The sequence below is a fragment of the Emys orbicularis genome, chromosome 3 (assembly GCF_028017835.1).
Source record: "Emys orbicularis isolate rEmyOrb1 chromosome 3, rEmyOrb1.hap1, whole genome shotgun sequence".
Taxonomy (NCBI): domain Eukaryota; kingdom Metazoa; phylum Chordata; order Testudines; family Emydidae; genus Emys; species Emys orbicularis.
Genome location: NC_088685.1, coordinates 115,969,681 through 115,994,140, shown reverse-complemented (window position 1 = coordinate 115,994,140; position 24,460 = coordinate 115,969,681). Strand labels below are relative to the sequence as shown.

General features: G+C 40.3%; 2 protein-coding genes across 4 annotated transcripts in view; one reads left to right on the top strand and one right to left on the bottom strand.

Annotated features, from left to right (window-relative positions):
- KATNA1 (katanin catalytic subunit A1) overlaps positions 1–10,787 on the top strand; it is a 35,788-nt gene extending 25,001 nt beyond the window's left edge. For both annotated transcript variants that reach the window (XM_065400593.1, XM_065400594.1), the window contains 5 exons: positions 610–768; positions 2,075–2,201; positions 4,095–4,229; positions 5,051–5,177; positions 10,443–10,787. In XM_065400593.1, the coding sequence (XP_065256665.1) occupies positions 610–768; positions 2,075–2,201; positions 4,095–4,229; positions 5,051–5,177; positions 10,443–10,641 (747 nt within the window). In that variant the 3' untranslated portion in view covers positions 10,642–10,787. The remainder of the gene's footprint in view (positions 1–609; positions 769–2,074; positions 2,202–4,094; positions 4,230–5,050; positions 5,178–10,442) is intronic.
- A 1,668-nt stretch (positions 10,788–12,455) lies between these two features.
- The window catches only part of GINM1 (glycosylated integral membrane protein 1), a 34,376-nt gene continuing 22,371 nt past the window's right edge, over positions 12,456–24,460 (bottom strand). Inside the window, exons 2-8 of one of the 2 annotated variants that reach the window (XM_065400595.1) lie at positions 23,937–23,996; positions 23,631–23,727; positions 20,274–20,425; positions 18,006–18,162; positions 17,081–17,214; positions 14,816–14,979; positions 12,456–12,654 (exon numbers count right to left, since the gene is read on the bottom strand). In XM_065400595.1, the coding sequence (XP_065256667.1) occupies positions 12,555–12,654; positions 14,816–14,979; positions 17,081–17,214; positions 18,006–18,162; positions 20,274–20,425; positions 23,631–23,727; positions 23,937–23,996 (864 nt within the window). In that variant the 3' untranslated portion in view covers positions 12,456–12,554. The remainder of the gene's footprint in view (positions 12,655–14,815; positions 14,980–17,080; positions 17,215–18,005; positions 18,163–20,273; positions 20,426–23,630; positions 23,728–23,936; positions 23,997–24,460) is intronic. The other variant, XM_065400596.1, reaches the window with a different exon arrangement.

The following is a 24,460-nucleotide window of genomic DNA, read 5'->3' as shown; positions in this document are numbered from 1 at the left end:
ATATTGTCTCTTAAAAAACCTGCCAACTCTCCTGAACTCTTTTTCCTTTAGCAGTGCTTCCCATGGGATCTTACCTATCAACTCCCTGAGTTTGCTAAAGTCTGCCTTCTTGAGTGCATTGTCTTTATTCTGCTGTTTTCCCTCCTACCATTCATTAGAATCATGAATGCCATAATTTCATAATCGCTTTCACCCAAGGTGCCTTCCACCTTCAAATTCTCAACTAGTTCCTCCTTGTTTGTTGGAATCAAAGCCAGAATAACCTCTCTCCCATTTGTTTTCTCCACCTTCTGTAATAAAAGTGGTCTCCTATGCATTTGAAGAACTTGTTGGATAATCTGTGCCCTGCTGTCTTATTTTCCCAACAGATGTCTGGATAGTTGAAATCACCACCAAGCCCTGTGTTTTGGATGATTTTGTTAGTTTAAAAAAAAAAAACCTCATCCACCTTCTCTTCCTGGTTCGGAAATGTAATTAAGCAAAAGTTCATACTAAACAGTCTAACACTGAGGCTGTCAAACAGTTTCTTAGGCTATGATTATTGCAGTGGGTTTTCACTAGCCTTAACAGATTTTGGTACATCACTTTGGACTGTCTCTTTTCAAATAGGGTGTGCTGATGGTTGGTCCACCTGGTACTGGAAAGACTCTCCTTGCAAAAGCTGTAGCTACTGAATGCAAAACAACATTTTTCAACATCTCTTCATCAACACTTACTTCAAAATACAGAGGAGAATCTGAGAAACTTGTCCGCCTGCTGTTTGAAATGGTGACTAACAACTCTAAAAGGAATAGTGGGTTGTAACTCTGTTCCCAGAGCAGTGAAACCTAGGCAAGATACAGTGTGTCAGTACGCCTCTAAGCTAAAGCCTTATTAGTTACATTGAAGTTTGAGAAAGTTTGGACTCAGTAAAGACTTTTCTACATCGCCAAGTTCAAATGCTGTGCATTCTAGGGTGCAGAGTCTTGCAAAATGTGGTTATTGTAGCCTCAGTTCTACAAACAAATCATATCACATTGCTATGGGCACTTCAGGTTTGAATTTATTGAAGTTGACCACATTATACAAGGATAAAGGCATTAAAGTTAATGCCATATACAGCAACAGAAAATATTGTGTATGCACAAAGCAATATGTTATAGTTGCTGTGGGACAATAACTTTGAATTTCCTGGGTGTTTTTCTCTCTGCCTTTTATCAAATCTCAAGGCCTGGCTAGGATTAGCATGTGGCTGCCATGCTTCTTGGAAACATGTGCTACAGGAATTAGTGTGGCTCAATCAGTCGGTGGCACTCGCCCCTTGTAGTAATATTGAACTGATTATCCCAGCATGGTTTTAGTGCTGACTTAGTGAGATTTGACCTTGGTTTCATTAAAGATCCCATAACACCTTTAACATGTTACAGGTGTTAACTTCAGTGTCCTGGTCAGATATTACCTTCAATAATCACTGTGCCTATTTAAATTACATTCTGGGGTGCACGTTGTCAATTTGAGCTGGATGTGACATTCATCTCCATTGTAAATTATTGTATAGTGTTGCTGCGGGTTATTGAATAGCTGGCAGGTAATACTCTAGGGGTTACTACACTTGAGTAGGGTAATGTTCTGCTTTTAAATCATTGCTACTGAAAGCATAATTGCTCATGGTATGTATGTTTGAAAGCAGGGCCGGCTCCAGCATTTCTGCCGCCCCAAGCGCAAAAAAAAAAAAAAAAAAAAAGCCGCGATCGGCGGTAGCAATTGGGGGGGGGGGGAGCCGCAATCGGCGGCGGCAGTTCAGCGGCAGGTCCTTCGCTCCTAGAGGGAGTGAGGGACCTGCCGCCCCCGAATTGCCGCAGGTGCCGCCCCAAGCACCTGCTTGTTAAGCTGGTGCCTGGAGCCGGCCCTGTTTGAAAGGGTGGAGGTAAGGGAGAAGACATGTTGGCTATTTACTCCTATTGTGTTGACTCACCAAAGCCAAGACAGCACAGCAGTGCTTATAGGCAGCTCTAGGAGATGCCACAATTCCAAAGAAATAAGCTTAATAAAGCTTAAGATAAACTGATGCAATTTCAGTTTCTGATTTCTCTAGGCTCGATTTTATGCACCAACTACTATATTTATTGATGAGATAGACTCTATCTGTAGTCGCAGAGGAACCTCGGAGGAGCATGAAGCCAGCCGACGGGTGAAAGCAGAACTACTGGTTCAGATGGATGGTAAATGAACTTAATCATTGTTGATGGTTCTGGGTTACAGGAAAAAATAAAATGATTGAATTTTATTCTTTAGGCACAATAACTTAATTATGCTGTTTTTAAAAAGGCAGATTAAAATGATAAACACACAAACTACTCAAACTCACAAGACACTACAAATATACTGAGCTTATCTTCTACACTACCTTATCTACTCCCACAAACACACTCTTCAGTATCTGAATCACAACTTCGTATTGTAACTTCAGAATAACTGAGCTTCCTCAAAGCTGTGGAATCATTGAGCTCCCCCTCACAGTCATGACTCTTATGTAACCCTACGTTTCCCACAAGTTATTTTTTCCCCCCTTCCAACCTAACCCTTCCCCTTTGGTAGTCCAATAAAGTAAAGCAGTCAGATGTAGCTGTATAGCTCTAGAAGCAGAAAGTCTTCAAAGACGACCATCACGAAGCGCTCCAGACTGTTGTCTTCTATACAAGTGATTTGAATAACTGTAACCTATGCGAATTTAAACTTCAAATGGCAGTTATCCCCTCCAAAAGGATTCACATTATGATACTGGTTTTAAACAGCATTTTAATAAAAACTGCACACTTCAGTTACTTTCTACAATTAATTTAAGCAACTGTTACTGTATAGGAAAAACCCATGCCTGTTTTATTTGTGCAGAAAATTAGCTATTTTTAATTTCAACTTCTTTGCTAAACACTATTGAATATGTACTTAAAGAAACCTTCAAAGCCTTTGCTAATCTGCAGAATAACTTGTGTTAGGATTGCAGGAGTCAGAAAATCTTTTTTCTTTTTCTTTTTTTTTTAACTTGAGCAGTCTGATCCTAAACCCATTTAAGACTATAAACTCCCATTGACTTAAATAGGAGCAAGGTCAGAGCCCTTGAGATACTTTCCTTGCAACTCAAATATTTGCATCAGTAATGAATTTTTCATTAGCTCCCTTTTTTTGCCATGGAATTTTGGAATATTCACAAATGGTATCTTTCGTGGGTGAATACCCACTTCGTCAGAACATGTGTCTGACAAAGTGGGTATTCACCCACGAAAGCTTATGCTCCAATACTTCTGTTAGTCTATAAGGTGCCACAGGACTCTGTCGCTTTTTACAGATCCAGACTAACACGGCTACCCCTCTGATAAATGGTATCTTGATATGCTTCAATATTAGGGCAAACAGTACAGTGGGTATTCCAGGATCTATCACTGATTACAAGCAAAATCTGTCGGTTTTGTCATTAGAATGAATTACAAATAAACACCCTGGTAACAGATGTAGGGGATGACAATTCTAGTAAAACACATCTTGGGTTTTTATTAGTAAAAGCTATTATATAGTGCCACTAATTTAACAATGCTTTACAGACTAAAATACTTCCTCTCTGTTCAAAAGGGTTTTAGTCCATGGACCTAATCCACCAGTCTTGAATGCTGACTTTCCTAGGACTACTTATGTTAATAAGAATCACTGAGTAAGGGATTGCAGTATCAAGCCTACAAATTGGAGGGGAAGATCTTATTTTGAAAGCAGCAGTTACACTTTTTGGCATAGCTGTTAATGAAATTTTTGAGTGCCCTTATTTTTAGTTCCATTCTGAGTTTTCACATTGACACCCTGTGATAAAGGCAGAAATCCAGGCGGCTATTGCAGAATTGTCTGTATGTTGATGCAGAAGGACTTGCCCATCTTGTGAAACTTACATCAAGGTTAACCTCAGTTTTCTGACCTAGAATTTGCAGTTCTTCATCCCAAAATGCCAGGTAGAACTAAAATTAAACTTGCACTTTAATATTACACCTCAGAGTATCCATGATTCTGTATCTATATAGGATCTTCCCATGATAGCTGAGTAGGTTTAACTATTTCCCCTCCTACCACAGGTGTTGGAGGGGCTGCTGAAAATGATGATCCTTCCAAAATGGTTATGGTACTTGCTGCTACTAATTTTCCTTGGGATATTGATGAGGCCCTAAGACGACGACTAGAAAAGAGAATTTACATTCCTTTACCATCAGGTACAAAGATTTCCTTAAATTAAAAAAAAAAAAAAAAGCTGATCATTGCTTCTTTTATTTTGTGATGAGTCTTGTGATTTTTGGCAGTATCTTATTATACTGCATCGGACATTTGGGCTCGGAAGAGACCTTTGAACTTTGGAGGCACTTTAGGTTGAATGCATTCATGGTCTGGATATGGAAGATAGCTGCCAAGTGATGAAGAGAGTGCATCAAGTTCCATAACACCACAGACAAAGCATTAAAATGGCAGGTACATGTGGGTATAAGGCCAATGGATACAGAGATTAACCTAGAACGGAGAGGTAAAAAACAATGTAAGGACTATAACTGATTGAATTTCAAAAATAGGAATGCAAAGTTAACACTCCTGAAAAGTGGCCTGACTTTCAGAAATGCTGAGTGCCCAGCTGCAACCTCTTAAGGCTAAGGAGGTTGTGGAAGCTTCTTCACTGGAGGTTTTTCAAAAGGAGGCAGGATTGCCATCTGTCTTGAATGGTTTAGACGCAACAAATCCCACATCTTGGCAAGGAGTTAAACTAGATGATGCTTGTGGTTCCTTCTAACCCTATCCTTCTAATAGGGTCAGTTTGCGCTTAGCGCTTCTGAAAATCAGGCAACTTGTTAGGATCCTAAATATAGACTTAGGAACTTAACTTTGGGCTCCTGTTTCTGAAAATATTTGTCTTCTGAATTGGGCTTTAGATTTAGATGCAGAATAGAGCAAAGGAGGACTAAAACAAATTAGAGCCACCCTGTGTGTATCTTATCTTTTGAATCATGGTATTATAGACATGCTACTTTTTGTGTGTTTTGTTTAGCAAAAGGCAGAGAAGAACTTTTACGGATAAACCTGCGGGAGTTGGAACTGGCTGACGATGTTGACCTTGCAAATATAGCTGAAAAAATGGAAGGCTATTCTGGTGCAGACATTACCAATGTATGCAGGTATGTCAAAATTGCAACCTTATAAAAGTTTCTCTTGTTGAATCACTTATTTAAGAACTAATCAGCCTTAATCATGTCCAGTAGCGACCCTAATTTGGTGACTGAAATTAACAGTACTCCAAAAATACAAACCTTGCCACTAAGTTAAAGGCTTAATGTAAAGTGACTTGGTTCTCTGAGTAGTCTTCACTTTCTGTCTGCTTCTTGAACTGAAAGCTCTCCAGGGCAAAGGACTGTCCCCCACTCTATGCAATACCAACTATGATGAGGGCTTCCCCAACCTGATGGCAGCTTTGGTGTGTTATCAGAACAAGTAATAAGTAACCTGGTACTATAGAGGGGACCAAAGGAGTGGACGGGAAAAGGTAGTGAATAGAGAAAAGTTTGCTCTAAATATTTGACCACTATAAACTGAGTTGAGGCAAATACAGTGTTAGATGTAAGTAGCTGCTTCTCTTGTAGTGTGTGTGTGTGTGTGATGTGTAACTATTGGCTTTTATTTCAACTCAATTTGTATGAATGAGGGAGGCATAGGGGCACTTAGCCAAAATGTTGTTTGTAGGATGCTGAATGTAACTATGCTACTAAATTTTCTTTTAAAATAATTTCTATTGTCCTAAAATATCTCTTCTGCTGGTTCACACTAGATTTACTACACAATCCAGTTAATACTGATTGAAATATCGGTTTTATTGTCATATTGGGAAAACTGGAACATCCAGTTACATAAGAAAAGAAACAGGAGAGAATGGAAGGGAGTGAACAATTTTTTGATGGGGAGAGGAGGAGGATGCAGGAGAAAGAGGTGTTTTAGACGAGTATTAAGGGAGACAAGTTGTTTGCCAGAAAATGGACAACTTCATGGTGCAGTTCCAAGGAGAATTGCAAATTGAAATGAGAAATGAAAGCACATCAGTCAGTTCCATCTTCACCAGGTGGTTCATTTCAACATTTATCAATTGTTAAATGCTTCTATGCAAAGGACCTATTCCAAACCAGAGAAATCCTTACTTTGTTCCCTGAAGCTTCTTCAGAAATATGGTAGATGTGTAATGGTCCCTTAAATAACATCTTCAATCACATTAAATGTTTCCTTAATTAAATGCATTAATTTTTGAGATGTAGGATTCCCTAAGAGCAAGATTTACCTTTTTTAGTAAGTTTAGTGTTTTACACACATCAGATGCTACTGATTTCTGATCATCCTGCTATGCAGACCCAGCAGAGCAGGGATTTTATTTCCTATGGTATCAATCTCAAGATCGCTCTCCTCTAGGATTTTGAGACTTTTAGATTTTCTGGGCCTGTGAATCAGTTTGGGGTCTGATCATCCTAAATTCAGTGGTGAATTGGAGCCGGTTCCCACCGGTTCGTGGGAACCGGTTGTTAAATTTAGAACCCCTTTTAGAACTGGTTGTCCCGGTTCTAAAAGGGCTTTTAAATTTAACAAAAGCTCCAGCAGCTCCCTGTCCTGCCCCCAGCCCCAGCTCATCTAGCTCCAGCTCCGCCTCCTCCCCTGAAGGCTCCCCCTCCCGGCTTCCCACGAATCAGCTGTTCGCGCGGGAAGCCTGGGAGGGCTGAGAAGGAAGCAGCAGCTTCCTGCAGGTGAGCTGGGGCGGGGGACGCGAGGAGGGTTCCAGGTGCCGCGCGGCTTCGGGCTGGCCAGCGGCTCCAGCCCGGCTCCGCCTCCGGGCCGGCCATCGTCTCTGAGCCGGCCCCGACTCCGGCCTGGCCTGCGGCTCTGGGCCGGCCCCCAACTTCGGCCCAGCCAGCGGCTCCGGCCCAGCTTCTGGCCCCGTCCCCGATTTCGGGCCGGCCAGCGGCTCCGGCCCAGCCCCCGACTCTGGCCCGGCCCCCGCGGCTCCCGGCCCCCAGCTCCAGGCAGCGCGGTAAGGGGGGCAGGGAGGGGGTGTTGGATAGAGGGCGGGGGGGGTGGATTAGGGTCGGGACTCGGGACGGTCAGAGGGCAGGGAACAAGGGAATTGAATGGGGGCAAGGGTCCTGGGGGGACAGTCAGGAAGGAGCAGGGGTGTTGGATGGGGCGCTGGGGTGCAGTCAGGGGCAGGGGTTCCAGGGGCAGTCGGGACAGAGAGAAGGGGTAATTGGATGGGGCAGGAGTCATCAGGAATGAGAGGAGGTGTTGGATGGGGTGGCAGGGGGCAGTTAGGGGACAGGGAAGGGGGGTGGATGGGGTAGGGGTCCTGGGTGTGGGGTGTCAAGGAACATGGGGGGTTGGATGGGGCAGGAGTCCTGGGGGGTGGAGCGGGGGGCATGACCCCCTCGTGCGGTGAGGAGGAGGGAACCGGTTGTTAATATTTTGGCAGCTCATCACTGCCTAAATTTGCTTTATTGGTCTTGAATTTTGGGTCTCTGTTGCCTTCTTTTTCCCTGCACAATATAGACAAATCTCCAGACTTTGTTTTAATGTTCATTGGGGAGAGTAAATTAAAGAAGCTTCTACAGTGGAAAGCAAGTGCCAGACCCTTGCTAAAGTGTCATATAGTTAAAGCTCCCAGTAGTTCCCTAAAAGAGAACTCCCTGCCCCTGAGGCCTGGCAAGTGGTGGCTATTGTTGCAGCAACTGAACTTGGAAAGATAGAGGGAATGAGAAGCTCTGTTTAGGACTTTTTTCATCTCATTCGCAGCCAGTTAAAGCATTATTAGTACTACGGTATAAAGAGTAAGTTTTTTTATAAATAGTCAGCAGTGTATCTAGCGGTCTCTTTTGACACCCAAGGCCTCCCCTATTAACATTTCTATGGTGCTGAGTAATATGTACTCTTCACCTGAGGGGGAATATAGAAGAAAAAAATTAGGTAGCTTAGTTCAAGTCCTTGGGAGCTTTGAAATAAAACTTTGTTACATCATTCACTTGTGCCCCCTCCCGACAATGGCTTTAATTGCTGCTATTGGTCTGTTGGGCTTCTTTCCATCCTCAGTGTGGACAAAATCATGATTTTTATCAGCACCTCCCATGTGACCTGGTCTATCCTTTATATTTGCTAGTGAAAAAGATGAAACAGTAGCTGTAGTAAAATGAAATACTAGTTTTAGTTTACTTGTTAAAATGCATCAACTTCTCTTTTTGGTTGAAAATTTATGGTTTCAGAACTTGATTTCAATAAATTACTTCAAACAGTGCAAGCTGAACTGCAGACTTTTCAGTCATTTGTCCAACCCCTCCACTAAGTATGTGTATGTAGCTGTTCACTACCTGTTACTTTATTTGCTTACCTAACACAGGAAATATGAACAAGTTAATCATTTAATACAGCAGGAAAAGAGGTATTTATAGGGACAGTTTAAAAACACTTATTGCGGCCAGCAGTTTAAGGTACATATGGATGAATAAGTTTTGGGGTTTGTTTAGGTAGTCATTCAATCCCTAGCTCAGATTGGTCTCTTTGTAGTATCTCCAGCCTGCAAATTACTTTGACCTTCTATAGTAAACTGCTTTTTCAAAACCCTTCCCTTAAAATGTATATGTTCCATTCATGTGTGACGGATTGGGATATAGTGAAACAGTTCTAATTAGAGAGTCCAATTCTCTGTACAATAGCACAGTCAAAAAGAAAAATAGTGTGGGACTAACAGATCCCTACCGCTGTACGTCTATCTGTAGTGGTGGTGGTGGATACTTGTACTCCTGAGAATAGGGGTATAAGCCCTGCTCAGTAGGGCTGTGAAGTGCACAGAAATATTAACCAAGTGAGGTTTGAATGTGTAGTCTTCTGATTCCTGGCTCACTGAATTTATCCTAAGGATACAAGAACATTCAAGGAGAGGGATCCATTTCATGTCCCGTCTGGAATTTTAGTTCTGTCTGACTGCTTTAGAATGACGCAAGAGGAAGTTGTGCAGAGCAATTGGAATTATCAAGAGAGTTAAGGAACAAAACTCTACGAAGTTTAGTTATGCATCTGCAAATGGTGAATTTTCCAGCCTTTACTTGGTCAAAACAGCAGACTTTCCTGACTATGATAAAAGTAACTTCTGTGAACTCAAGGCTTGATTTTAAACTCCTGCTCCAAACCATGGGAATTCTAGAGATGGTCAGAACAGTTTAACACAGCCAAACTACATCATAAATGGGAACTCCATATATCTTTCACATTTCTTACCCAAACTGCAGCTAGCTGTGATAATGAGCAATTAAGGACATATTCCCATAGTCAGTCTTCAGTTTAAGTGAAGTGATATTGTTGAACTTGATGACAATTTCTATGGCAGACTGGTATCTCTGCATAGTTCTGACCTTACTGCAAGATATAACAGGAGGAGAAAAAGGCTTGCTTTCAGCAGCAAAAGGAACAAACAGATGCACATTATGTATTCTGGTTCTCTTTTCCCCCCATCTGTCATATCTATGCCCCAATTGATTTAAAACTGGTTCACTAAACTGACTAGCTGGTGGTGGTGCAAATCAGAAATAGAATTCCAGGTTATACACTGTGAAAAGTCCTCTTCTAGCTAGATGGATCTTGAAATAATTCTTTTAGCATTAGCCCCCTATTATTCCATAACCCTGAACTTGTTCAGTGTCTGTCTACATTTAAAACACTGCATCAGCACAGCTTTAGCACTTCAGTGTAGAGGAGACACTGTGCTGATAAGAGGTTGGTGTAAGCAATCCTCTGTCCTGAGAGGCGGTAGTTAAATTGATGGAAGAATTCAAGGGTGTGGATTTTTGATACCCCTACTTGTCTAGTGTAGAACAGACCTTAGTTATCTTCAGCCAACCACAGGGGTTTTCGCTAGCTGAAAGCAACATTCCAAGCTAGAATTTGACTACTGCATAATGTAACAGGTACAAGGTAAATGTACGTTCAGTAGTACTGCAGCTAGGTGTTACTGAAGCTGTCTGGTTCTAACGGTGCAGTTTCAAAGAGTCTGCTGTACAGGAGGATGGTCCATTAAGTAAGCCACTTGTCTGGGAGTTGGGAGAAGTGGGTTCAGTTCCCTTCTCCACTACATACTTCCTGTGTGACCTTGGGCAATCATCTCAGTTCCCCATCTGTAAAACTGAAATAAGAGACTGCCCTACCTCACAGGAGTATGATGAGGCTAAATACATTAAAAATTGTGACGTGCTTAGATACCACAGTAATCAGGGCTATATTAGAACTAAGATAGATTAGAAGTTAGAGTGAAAGTTAATTTTTGGTTCTCCCAATTGGAATGTGGTGACTTGCTTAAAAGGCTGCAAAGTTAGGCTTTAAATTAACTAAATGTCCATATTAATGAGTTGTTTCCTCTCATCGTATAGGGATGCATCACTGATGGCTATGAGAAGGCGAATTGAGGGCTTGACACCAGAAGAAATCAGAAATCTTTCCAGGGATGAAATGCACATGCCTACAACTATGGAGGATTTTGAAATGGCTTTAAAAAAGGTTTCTAAATCGGTATCTGCTGCGGACATTGAGAAATATGAAAAATGGATTGTTGAATTTGGATCATGCTAAGTCTTCCTAACCAAACTTCCCCAGGAAACCTGTCTTAAAACAGCTTCAGAAGTAATGAAAGGTAGCGTTCATGTGCACTAAGTGCTATTTTTTAACTTTCTTAAACTTAAGAGCAACATGATTCTGAATAAAGTAATTTTTTTAATTGCATGTCACTTTTGCCTCTTACTTGAATTTACTCAGAACAAGTCTCCCTTTATCTACGTCCCTTTCAAAGATATGACTGTCATCAATCAAATGTTCTTTGGTTTTCGTTTTGTTTTAATTGAATATTGGGATTTGTTCACCAGGGGGATCTCATATGAACTCTTTCACTAGCACAGAAGCTGGTTGTCTTTGTGCTTGTTAGATCCTGATACTGCGAATCTCAACACAAGAAGATGATTCTTCACTAAACAGTGGTGGCCCATTCATCTTTAGCAAATTTTGTCCTCTAAATGTTCCTGCATCTGTTAAAAGAAATTGTGACAAGACTAAGGTGCAAAAACTCTGAAACTTGTAACCGTTAATAAATTAAACTTAAGATGCATTGGGAAAAGCATTTCCTTAGATATGCTGTACAACTCTAATTAATACCAGACTATTTTGCCAGCACTGCTGCTGCGTCAGGGTTGCAGTCTACTCATAGTCTACAAGTGTTGCAATTGTCTTTAGAAAGTGGAGACCAAGGCATTAAACATATCTGGCACACTTTCTATTAAAAATAAATAAATTGTAAACCGATTACTGGCAGATAACTTGGTCAAGGAAGGAATCTGTGTTCTAAAAGAAGCTTACTATTCAGGAGATGTACAAGTGAGTGTATGTCCTAGACTTTTAGAGAAGTCCTGCTTTAAAATTCTTAAGAGTGGCCTTCTCCTAAAGTGGGATAACTACTTCCCCTGTTTAGGCGTGTGCCAATTTATCATATACAGGAATTTTACTTTAAAAAATTTAAATTTTAAAATAGGGCCAAAGATCAACTATTCTAAGGCCTACTGCCCTCAATCTTAAAGCAAGACCACACATGACTCTCTAGTGAGGTTCTTTTTCTTGTAATATTCCTACTAGTTAGGGAATACAAATGGAAAGCTAAAAATCCAGCCCGTTTTTTTCTTCAGGTAATGTATTCTTGCAAGCCACTTCTCTACAGTTTGATTTCCTTTCAGTATATTTTTATATGCAGAGTAAACAAGTTAAATGTTAATTTATATGAACATTTGTGGGAAAACTATGCCTCCTGTACTCAAGATAGTAAACTAATGTCTTGTAAGACATTTGTGTTCTTGTTTCTGAAAAACTTTACACAATACCACAAGATATACAAAAAGCATAGTAAACAAGTCATCTATAAGTGGCTTACAATTTTCAGTAGAGAAGGGGCTTAATATGAAATTGTGTATCGAATAAAGTGCTTGAAATATCAAAAATTGCCTTAATACCTTGTTTTACATATATAGTAACTCCTTATTTTAATAGTAAGAACATTTGTTGTTTTTACAAGGCACAGTCAAGGGTAATAGGTCTAAAACCAGGTTGACCAGCTTTGTTTTGGCTTGCAGGCACATGTGTAATCTGTTCCTTTAGCCCATGCCTGAGATGACTGAAGATCATCACATTCTGTATTTCATTACCTAACTGCCTTATCTGTGAATACAAAGGCCAGTTTCCTATCCTAACTGCTGGGAGAGTATTTTAAAGAAGTTAAAACCTGTCACAACCCTCATAATGGGAAGCTGTTGCTCCTTGGGAGCAAGAGGCTGTGGAAAGAGGGGAGATCATTTTGGGCCTCAACCTTGAAATGTCCCTTTAAACATAAATCAGTTGACGTACTATTTTCAGAATAGGAAGCAAATAAGGTATTAAAGTTCAAGTGCCAAATTTCAGGTCCAGATTTGTACAAAGATTCAGACGCAAACATGGTATTGAGTACATCATTTCTCCACTAAATTGTCTGTCTTCTCTGGAATATCTGAAGGGACCTTTATCACAACCACAGGTGTAGTGTTGATATCCTCCAGGTGAAGGACTCCTCTGAAAGACACATTACTTAACATTAGAAAAGGGTAGCTCTGTTTTGAGAATAATTTTTTCATTGTAAATCAACATATGAAGTAAGTGCAGACTTAGTTTATTATCTATTAAATGAAGAGGCAGCACATGTATTGAGGCTTGAGGAAAGTTGCTTTGATACTTGGTGACTTTTGGCACATCATGTAAGCTTGTTTCCAATCTAAAATATCAGCATACGATTCAGTTCCTACCTCACAGATATTAAAACTTAATTGTTTAAACTGCTTTCAAATCATCTTCCACCAGGAGCTATATTAATGCTAAGCTAAAGTGCTGGTCAATGACTAGACATACTGTTTACAAGACACCTGCTTTTACAATAGAGAGCTCTGCTGAAGATTCAACACACTGCTGTTCAATTACAGGATGAACGTTCCCCATCTGCTTGATACCCCCTCCACTAAAATCAGACCTGCCACATGTCTAGTTCTAATGTGATTTCTTTAATCCATAAAGAAAAAAATGCAACCTTAAAAGATAGGTAATTTTTCAATTGCAGGCTATCAAACTCTGTTAGCATAGACCCCACCTATTGGAACAGTGGCCAGCAGTGATTAGGCCACATGTATGCTTTTCAGTGGTAGGTTAAGGAATTATAGCCTATGTCCACCACTGTTTTTGGCCACTTACTTACAAATCAGTACTTTGCTCTCATTGTCAGTCTTTATGATTAGCCTTTTTCTAGTTCTACCTAGTTTAAACAGGTGCCAGTATTAAGCCACTTGCTTGTTGCATGGAAGTAGTCAGATCCAATGAGTGTTGCTGTTTTCCCACTCTGATGGTAGATGAATTGCTCTAGCTTTAACATTGTGCTTGGTGTGAAGTGAAGATGGCAGGAGGTGACAGCAGGGCAGATGCCTTGGTAAAGGGCACTTTAAGTATATACCTTTTCAGTTTGCAAACTCTTTACTCCCCAAACCCAGAAGGGCTGTCAAGCACCTTGAGGCCTCTCACTCCTGCCTGGCTGGCTTTATTCCTTATACTGCTTTATATAATTTATTACAGCTGAAGACTTCAGCTAATTTTGGCATAGACAAGTCCACTATGGCTCAGATATGAGACATTTTCAGTTTTAACTCCATCTTCATGGTGGCCTGGCATTTTATTTTCAGTATGTTAAAACTCTGAGGTACGTTGTTTTAACTGTGCTGGAAGTATGTATCACTCCATGCCTTACTCACTGAGCTGATGTGCTTCTTACTCAAGGCAGCATAGCTAGGATATAGGAACTGATGACTGCACTCTACTCTACCAAGCTGCAATTAATGCTTTCCAGTGTCAGAGCACTACACACACTAATTCACCCCCCACCCTTATGAAAAAGGGAGGTAAATTGTCACCAGATGAGAAGAGAAGGGACTTCTGTAGAAAGAGAAGGTGTATATAATTGACTCACATGATTTAGGCTTTGTCTACACCACCAATTGAAAGACACCACTTTTGTCGTTCACAGGTGCTTAAAAAGGCTCCCCTCCTTCTCCCTCCCCAACAAAATTTTTGCTGAGGCAAGTGGCAGTGTAAATGGCTCTGCTCCTTGTTAGCAGGAGTGCTCCCCTGTCAACAACGTGAACCCTGCTCATAGGGGGTGGAAGTATTTTTGTCAGCAAAAGTGCAGACAAACAGCATTTACACCGCCTGACTTTTAGTGACATGGCCATATCACTAAAAGCTGTGACAAAGCCTGTGTTTTCAAAGCACTTCACTGTCCTTGACTGAAAGTGTAGCGTTATTGCTAAAGCCAGGTTGTGTGGCAAAGTTAGGATAGAAACAGAATGTATGGCTCTTAACCTTGTTTGACTACACTGCCATTGCAGAGCTTCAGATATTTGGCCTTCCTGTTCCTGAGATGAATGCTACAGAGAAAAAGCATACCCCTCACAGATTGTCTTCAGAGAGCTGCTGCTATGCATGTGAAATGGTGATCATGTATTAACAATTTAATAGGTGGTACTGACCTGTTTTTTCCAAACTTCTTTATAAGAAATCACTTACAGTGGAAAGCTAATGACTGCCTTTTTGTGGAGTGGTAGCAGACTCCACATTATGAGACTGGTCAATGAAAGGAGACTGTCTTAGAACTACAACCATAGCTTTTTTTTGGGAGTATGCAAGAATTACTCACTTGTGTTCACAGGAAGGGAAAAGCACTTTTAAGATTCCTAAAACTAGAGCTGCTCCTACAACTCCAGTCCCAATGACTTCCATCAGCTTAAAGAACACAGGAAAAGATTTAAGCCAGAACCCGCACAGCTCTTTTCTCAAGTATTCCACCCACTGGCACATGACCTGAAACCAACAAACATGTTAAGATAGACATATTTCAGAAACTAGTGCAGTCTAGCTACTGGTGAATCTCTACAAGATGCATTAGCTCTGTTTTAAATGTATAATACAGTTCATACACTGCTTTACATATATCACTAATTGACAGTCTCCCTGCTCAGGAAGATCTGACACATGCAAATCTGAAATACAACCTTAGCAGAGTCATATGAGAGGAGATCCCATTTTTGGGTGGGGAGCTGAGATCCACAGAGTATCCGGAGGCAAGGCTATAGTGAAGCTTAGATGTAGATTACACATGCTACTTGGGACCAGAATAGCATTTCTCATTGCAGTGTGTAGCAGGGAAAGGGTTACTGGTGATGCAGCAGCAACATTATATTGGCTATGAAGCACCTTTGAGGGCTGCCTGAGAGAGCACAAGAAGGTAGAATGTTTGGAGGAGAACCCTGGTGATTTTTTCAACTATCAAACAATGCCGGGCATTAACCTGCTGCAGCGGTGACTTGCAGGTAGTGTTTTGTTTTCACTGTGCTCGCTTTTTGTATCTGATTGCAACAGTCTAAAACAGGAGCAATGTAGCTGTAACTATACTCCCAGGTGAGGAGAGTACTGAACAGAATCTTTCCTTTGTGTGTGATTGTTGCTGGCCTCTAAGGGTATGTCTACACAGCAAAGAAAAATCCACGGCTGGCCCCTGCTAGCCAACTCAGCCTCAGGCTGCGGGGCTGTTTCATTGCTGTGTAGACTTCCAGGAGTCTACACGCCAAATAAAACAGCGCCTGAGCCTGCTGGCACAGGCCAGCCACAGGGTATGTCTACACAGCAAAGAAAAACCCAAGTATGCAGAGATGTGAAATAGAGTGCTGGGTACTGGAAAGTCCCTCCTCTGAAGGAACTATTCATTCCTTTCAGCGGTCTGTGCTCTTGCTGTAATCAAACTGGCTAGTCTACTTTTCAAAGAGTAGGTGGGCTTCCTATCTGACAACTATAAGAGAAGAAGCAGTAGGAAGAAAGTCGGCATTTGAACAGAATAAAGTTTTCCAGGCCACCAGAAGCAAAGTTCTAGCATCTCTAATTATCTTTTTTGATCTTTTCCTCTAGAATACAAAAACAAGGGGATATGAACTGAAACTGAATGGCAACTGATTTTAAAATGGAAAGGAACTACTTTACAACACACATTATGGAACTCTGTCACAAGACAGAGAGGTCAGAGCTTATATGGATGTCTAAATACTTCTGACTAAACTGTTACATGAGAGATGTTAAAAAAATAGTTTTAGAAGGGTAAACACCATTTCTCAGAGTATAAACCAAGTGGAAGATTAGGAAGAAACTTCCACTATGGGTGGGTTATTTCTCAATTGTATACTAGAGAAGTATACACTTTCCTTTTGAAGCATCTGGTACTGGCCACTCTCAGAAACAGGAGATGGGACCAGATGGATCACTAGTATCATACAACAGCAATTACTACATTCTTATCATATAAGACAATGTATCCTCAACAAAATGGCAGCTGGAAAAGTTGCAATTTCAAGTAAAACGGCTGAGAATGAAAATAGCCTTTGCAACAAAGTCAATGTATCATGTTGCTTTTTTCTACATACCAAAAACAAAAAACAAAAAAACACCTCCAAGAGATGGAGTTTTGAGAACAAAACTCAATCACATGCTTTAAAAAAAAAAAAAAATCCCTAGAATAGCTTTCATAGCCTCTAGAAAGGCACTATATGTTTGCTGAAATGGCATGTGGATGGCCTTCGTGTTGCAATGCACAACTTACTGAATCATGCTTGGGGGGAGGGGGAGGGGTGTATGGCTTCCTTTCCTAGCCATGGATTAATGGGGAAAATTTACTGCTTTCTGCTTGATTCCAAAGAAGGAGAGACTAAGGTTCTGTAACATTAGCACTATGCTAATCAACACAAACTTAATTGTCCAGTCTTGTCAACAGCACTCCCCCTAACTGCTGTTATTTTCTTCTAGATTTCTCACTTGCTCTTATCCATTTCCAGTGCTAAACACAAAATTAGAGAAAGTTCTGATTCCGTTTTAACTGGGACTTAACATGGACACCATAAGTATTTTAAACAATTACCTTATAAGACGATGGAGGCTCTGTCCTGAGGGGAGTCTCCGGTAACTTGCCAGGTAATGTCTCTTCATCTACTGTAGTTTCTACTTGCCTGAGGAGGTAGTGACTGGTTGGTTGCAGTGGGCCTTGAACATCTACTAAAGAAGAAAGGCATAGTTAAACATTTTTAGCTTCTCCATTTCACCCACACAACTTCTGGTGGAGCAGTATATGATCTAACGATGCACACAGCAAGCAAAATAAAGTGATGCTGCATGTGTGTGCGCACTGCAAGGTTATCTAAGTTTATAATGGAAATACAAATAATTAAAGCTGACATTTTCATTTGACCTTCAGAATAAACCCTGAAAGAAGCTGAGGTAGCATTACTAGGCAGATTCAACTGTGAACTTTAGCTGTCATCTGCTAAAAGGTGAGAAATAAAATTCATCAAGTCCCTTAGTAAACCCATAAGAGAATTTGATTAATAGAAACTGAATTCTGGCCACATTTTCAAGTAAAATTTGGTAACTCAAACTATATAGAAAAGGACCAGACAGGAACTTATTTTACAGAACTCAATTTTTGCCTTGAGAGAGCTTCAATGGTAACCTTTATTGTAGGATGGCAGAAATGGCAAACACAACTCAGCTAGGAGAACTACAGTGATATTAGATCCCCCAACATCTTAAGTGCCATTTCAGAAGCACCTCTGAAGAAAAAATGCATTTGAAAAGAGAACCAAAAAAACAGCATACAGAATGCTAAAGTGCTAAAATAAGGCATAACCAATAATCTCTTAATGAACAGAAGAGTGTATGTCTTGGACAAGTCAGTTCACCTCAACTTCCCTCTCAATGAAACAGGGATCGTGAAACTTGCCTGTCTTTGTCAAATGCTTTGTGATCTATGCATTAAAAGCATTATGTAAGTGCTATATATTACATACCTTTTCCTGAGAGATTGGGAAGTGTAAACAACATGTCATTGTCCCTGGGGATGGAATACAGCATGCTTTCCTTCAGAGGAACAGTATGGTTTGAATGTCTAAGTACTCTCAGGCCCTTAATTAATATGTTTATTTCAGTAACCTCCTCTTGCTGAACCTGCAAAGGAGAAAAATATTGGAATTCTATATCTGTTTTAAAGTAAGGGCGAGGCAGGCCACTGGCTAAAAACAAGCTCCATTAAAATACTCTAGCATGAAGATTTTTGTGGATGCACAAATATTACTAACATAATGAATAGTATTTCTTTTTATTTACTAATACATTAGCATAAGTGCATTAAAGGTTGGGAAGGTGCCTGTTCCTGCAAGAAGGTGTGTTAATATGATCGGCTTGATTTTCAAGAGTTGTACCTAACTCATTATGGCTATGATTCAGAAAGGTATTTAAGCACCTGCCTCACTTCAAGCATGTGAGCAGACCCAGTGAAGTAAATAGGATTTTGCACGTGCTTTAGTATACTGCTGAACTGAGGCCTATGCTACTGGCCATTCACTAGGCACTACTGCTACCATTTCCTACTTTACCAAGTCTGACATCAAGGGATAATGCATTTTTACACAGGTGTATTTACCTGCATAGCCAGTGAGGTGATTTCTGATGTGACCTGCAGCAGTTCAGCTTGTCAACAAAACAAGTTCTGCCAACATGATTAATATCTCCATTTGTCCTTCCAGCAGCTTACGCTTACCTACTCTTTCTTTAATGTAAAGCTACAATGTTCAGAGTAGGGAGTGGCACAACACCGATGTAACAAAGTTATTAAAAAGTACAAAGAGAATATGCATATTTTGTAACCATATTTATACTAGATTGACCTAAAACATAACAAAACAATCTCATATTTTTCCTCCACACAAATGTTAGGTGATGTATTATTTTGACTTATTCTTTATTTCTAAAAAATGCTCATTAGAAGTACTGACTTATGAGGAAAAAATTTCAGTGTGAAGAGTAATAGAACAGCTGTTCAAAATACAAGACCAGGAACTGACAGAAATCCGGCGTGTGCATTGGGTCCAGGACCAAGACTGCAACATGGAAGTTTGTAAACAAAAAGGAATGCAGTAGGATGTAAGCTATTAGCTGGATCCTGCCCTTAGGCGATGCACAGTATTGTGTAGCTCAGAATTAAAACTACTGCATAATATGAATCATCTGTTCACTGTCAGCTGATAATCAAGATTGCATGCAGTGTTGGTATCAGGATATTAAGGAGACAAGGTGGGTGACCAACTTCTCTTGGTAAGAGACAAGCTTTTGCGCTATACAGAGCTCTTCTTCAGGTTGAAAAGGGTGAAAGCCCCAGACAGAAATAAAGCAGTTTAATATGCTAGTACTAATACCCTATCGAGATTTGAAGTATATTGTATAGAATAGTAAAAGATCTGAAACAAAGCATTACTACTATATGGTAGTCACAGTAGGAACCAGTGCAACACACGCTTAGGCTACATTTTTTCATAATAAAAAGGTGCAATACACACTTACATTCTAAAACACTTGAAACAATGAATTACCAGATCATTTTAATAAGCTATAGTCACAATTATTTTGACAAATGTACTACCTGTTAAATGTCTGTGCATGCACAGTGAAAGGAGAATAAGACATTTTGATAATTCCTTATTAAAAAAATCACTGCTCTACTGCTGTGGTAAATTTCATAGTGAAATCTCAACAAAAACTAGAGCCTGTATAAAGCAGAAATGTATACTGAACCATAACCTGGAAATTTCTACTTGCCGCAACAACTTGTATCATTAGGTATGCTCAGTGCAGAACTTCTCTGGTTTGAAGAGTGAGTGGCTAACAATTTATGCAAAATTTTGAAAAATAAAGTGCTGCATACTTTCAATTTTTTTGTTGACAGATATTTCCTGAATTCTCATCTCAACTATAATTGAGAAACATCTTTCCATAGCAAATTAGATTATTTTTTCTTAAGAGCTCATTTGCCCTCGGTGTGTCTCTCCTAAAGCCTGTCTGTGATTATTATTTTCATGGCAACTACCAAGTTTTTGGGGATAGGGGATTGCTTAAAATTCACACATAATATTCTATAAGGAGACAAAATAGTCTAGGCCTTGATCCTGCACGGTGCTAAGCACTTTATCCCCAATCCAGCAAAGCACTTAAGCATATGAGAGTTAAAACATGTAAATTACTATTCTGGTTTAGAATGGGCAAATAAGCATGATTAGTGTTACCTCTCTCCCATCGATTTCGGTCACCTCTTCCTGAATGACAATCAACTGCAAATTTGATCTGGATGCCAAGGGCCACTCACGAAACATGATGCGAACACTGACAATTCCCCAATGCCTTTGATCCAATAGGTTATCAGAGTTTCCAGTTTCCACTGTCAACAGATAATTATGCAGTGCACAAAGTCACAAAAAGAAACAGAAGTCCCACTCACCCTCATGACCTTACTACTCACAACCGCCTCATACCCGCCACCGCAAAGTCTACCACGATCACACACTCAACAGCCCTCCACCTCTCTCTCAATGTTTCCTGGACACATCTACTGTCCTACTCCCCAAACACCATGCTCCCACCACTAGTGAGTGTGTGTTAGATGTGAAAGAGAGTTTGTTGTGGAAAAGAAGAGTCCAAGTTTGCATTGATATTTTGATGTGCGGGTGGTCAGGCATATGAATTGAGGCTGGTCTGGATGTCACATCCAGGCCGTTGATGCACTGCACAGCTTGTCAGTGTTGGGAGGCACAAGGTGCTTGGCCTTGTTTCTTCAATCACCCAATAAGACTCTAAAATGTTCGTTGCTTTTACAGTAAATCCCCTTAATATCAAATTTTTTTAATTAAAAAAAGCTTTTTTTATTTATGCAGCAATGCCTTGCATTATGAAAAAAATATGGCCAGATAAGAGAAAAATATTAAGATAAATTTATATAGGTATCTCCCAGTGGACCCACAAGCTTGTTGAACGTTTCCTGAATTACGATATTGAATATACAGTTAAAGGGCCAAATCCTAAGAGATGCAAAAGCACCTGCAGCTCCCAATCCTCCCAACCTTTAAATGCCAAGTCCCCTGAATTCTGATTAAGTTTAATGGGAACTGAAGACATTCAACGCTTAGCAAAATTGAACCCATTGATCTCAATAGGAGTTACAAGTGCTTAAGAGGTGCTGAGCAGGATTTAGCGAAGTTCTTAACACAGAACTACTCAGTCAGAACGCTAAGACTTCTGTCCATTTATGGTGGCTAAGTCCATAAATGGCTATTAGCCAGGATGGGTAAGAATGGTGTCCCTAGCCTCTGTTCGTCAGAGGATGGAGATGGATGGCAGGAGAGAGATCACTTGATCATTGCCTGTTAGGTTCACTCCCTCTGGGGCACCTGGCATTGGCCACTGTCGGTAGACAGATACTGGGCTAGATGGACCTTTGGTCTGACCCAGTACGGCCTTTCTTATGTTCTTATGTCCAGGGCAAGAACTTGGATACTTAGGGCCTGATTCAGACCTCAGATAAAGTCAGTGTAGTTAACTTGCTTTTACGATAACATAAAAGACATCAGAATGAGGACCTTAGTAATCCTATAGCACTTTGAACTTTACCAATGTTATCTAATTAAACCTCACAACAACCCTGCAGAGAGGTTAAAAGTCTTGTGCCAAGGTCACAAAGCTGAGAACAGAACTCTAGAGTTCCTGGTTCCTAGGCCTTGGGTCAAATCACTGGTTTTTGCCTAGTTTCTGATTTACATAGCACATTTGTAAAATTTCAAAAGCACTGTAGATTAGTGGGTTGGACAATTAGAAAGAAAATGGAATTTGAGAATGCTCAGCATCTCACAGGATTAGGCCTTACATTCGTGAATAAAATCTTGTCTTGCATTTTTCTTGAGTCAATTACCTCTGAAGTAAGTTACACTTTGAAATGTTTTATAATCTATACTAGAGATGAAAAAGATAGGAACATACTTTTACTACATGTGACAAATAGTAATGAGTTACCGCCTACCCCAAAGAGAGAGTATTTAATTATTCATTTGTCATCCTTTGGGTTTTCAAAAGACAAAGTCACAGCTTAGAGAAGCAATTTAAAAGACCATTAGTAAAGGTCTGATCATAAAGGGCAGATGATCTCAGAAGCCAACCTTGAGACTGACCATAACTAGTGAATCTGCATGTAAAAGGATCTTCAGTCAAATGAACATCATTGTCTCAGCTTCATTAATTATGCAATCCACTGTACAAATCCAAGTATCAAAACACTTTTTATTGGCAGTCCTTGCACAAGACAACAACACTGAACTAGGGGAAGTAGAACAGACATGTCCGCTGGGTCGTGGAACAGACATGTTCTTCGAGATTCATTGCACAACATTTACAGAACAGGTTAGTAACCGTTCAGTCTTTGAATGATTGCATGTGTCCATTCCACTTCCTGCTTGAATTGGAAATGGGCGACAGGAAATGGATCACTTGGTGATTACCTGTTCTGTTCATTCCCTCTGGGGCACCTGGCATTGGCCACGACAGGATACTGGGCTAGATAGACCTGTGGTCTGACCCAGTATGGCCATTCTTATGAACTGCTTGTGAGTCACTTGAGGTGGGTTTCCGAGTCCACCTGAACAATGACCGAAGGACTGCTCATCAGAACTTGGCATCATCTCGGGAATGCTGAGATATGGAATAATAAGTAGTAAAGGTGTGTACTGAGGGCCAAGTTGCAGCCCTAGAAATGTCTGATATAGGCACATGCGTTAAAAGCACTGCAGAAGTTGCTTGAGATCTTGTCGAGTGTGCTATCACCTTGCTTGGCAGCACTACGTTGGCAATGTCATAGCACAGGTGTATACAGGAGGAAATCTGGGACAAGATCCTCTGCAGCAAGACTCGGGGGGTAGGGCCTTTATCCTGTCTGCGAGTGCTACAAACAGTTGAGAAGATGATCTCAACAATCTAGTTCTAGCGAAGTAAAAAGCCAACATCCATGGTATGGAATCTAAACACTTCTGAATGCCAGCCCTCGCACAGGAGGTACAACATTGAACTAGTGGGGGAAACAACAGCTTCCCCCATTACAGACAGTATAAAATATCAGGATTGCAACACCTACACAACAGCATCTTATATGTGAGAAACCTGCAGTCCCAATGTAGGTGGAATAATGACAATGGCAAAATATACTTAAAGATCAACATAATCCTAATTCCTATTTATCCTACTCAAACTCTCTTTGGATGTGTGCTACCCAACACAGAGAGACAGCCATTAGCAGTGGGGAGTTGCATTATTATATTCACATTACCCAGTCTAGTGCAAAACCGTCCCCTTTCAAAAATATACACAAGGTCTGTATTTCAGGTGAAACCGTGTAAACACAAGGACATGACTGGGACATGAAAACATATGAGGATGTCAGATTTTGTTTCATGTTGATTCTAAACACATCCTAACTCTGTAAACGTGTTGTTTCCAAATATTGCTGACCTTCAGAGAGCACCATAGCAATGAATTATTTGTTATGTCCTTCTCTAGGTGATATGGAAGCAGATATCCCAGATAAAGGATCGAGCAGTACTCACATATTAAAGTTTGACACTTAATCCGGGTAACACCTCTCTTCATAGGAAAGTCATTTACATATATCTGTCCACTATTGTAGGTGATATTAAAGACAACCTTAAAAAAATAAAAGATAGTTGGCAAAATATTAATATATACAGTCAGATTTTCAGTTTCATAAATAATGTAAAGAACAGATTAGAGAGTCACTACTGTATAAAATACTGAAATGAATAAGTCATCAGAAAAATCTGCGAAAGCACACATTCACAGGTAGAGTTTGGTTCATAACTTACAAATATGTTGAGTAAACAAAAACAACAAACCTGTGCTTCTTGAGATTCTTCACTGGTTTTCAACATAGTAACATTAACTCTGATGTTCTCCTGAAAAAAATAGTAATGAGAAAATAAATGTTGAGTCCTGTAAAATGAGTCCCACTTTACTGAAGAATAAATGACGTGTAGGACAAGTGAGCACATTCCCTATGCTCATTGTCTGGCAAAGTGCAGCTAGTGGAATATGCTTATTTGTCCCACACATCAGTTTTTAAAGAGGACTAATTACAAAAGAATGATTATCACTCCCTGTTAAGTGAAAAAGAGTGATTTTTTTTTTTTAAATGAAGATCAAGAAAACGTGCCATGTTTCCACATACCAATATGCTTGAGATGGAGTCAATTATAGCGAGAGCCCTACCAAATTCAGGGCCATGAAAAATGCATCACGGACCATGAAATCTGGTCTTTTGCATGCTTTTACCTAGTACTATACAGATTTCACAGGGGAGACCAGAGTTTCTCAAATTGGCGATCCTGACCCAAAAGGGAGTTGCGGGGGGGGGTCACAA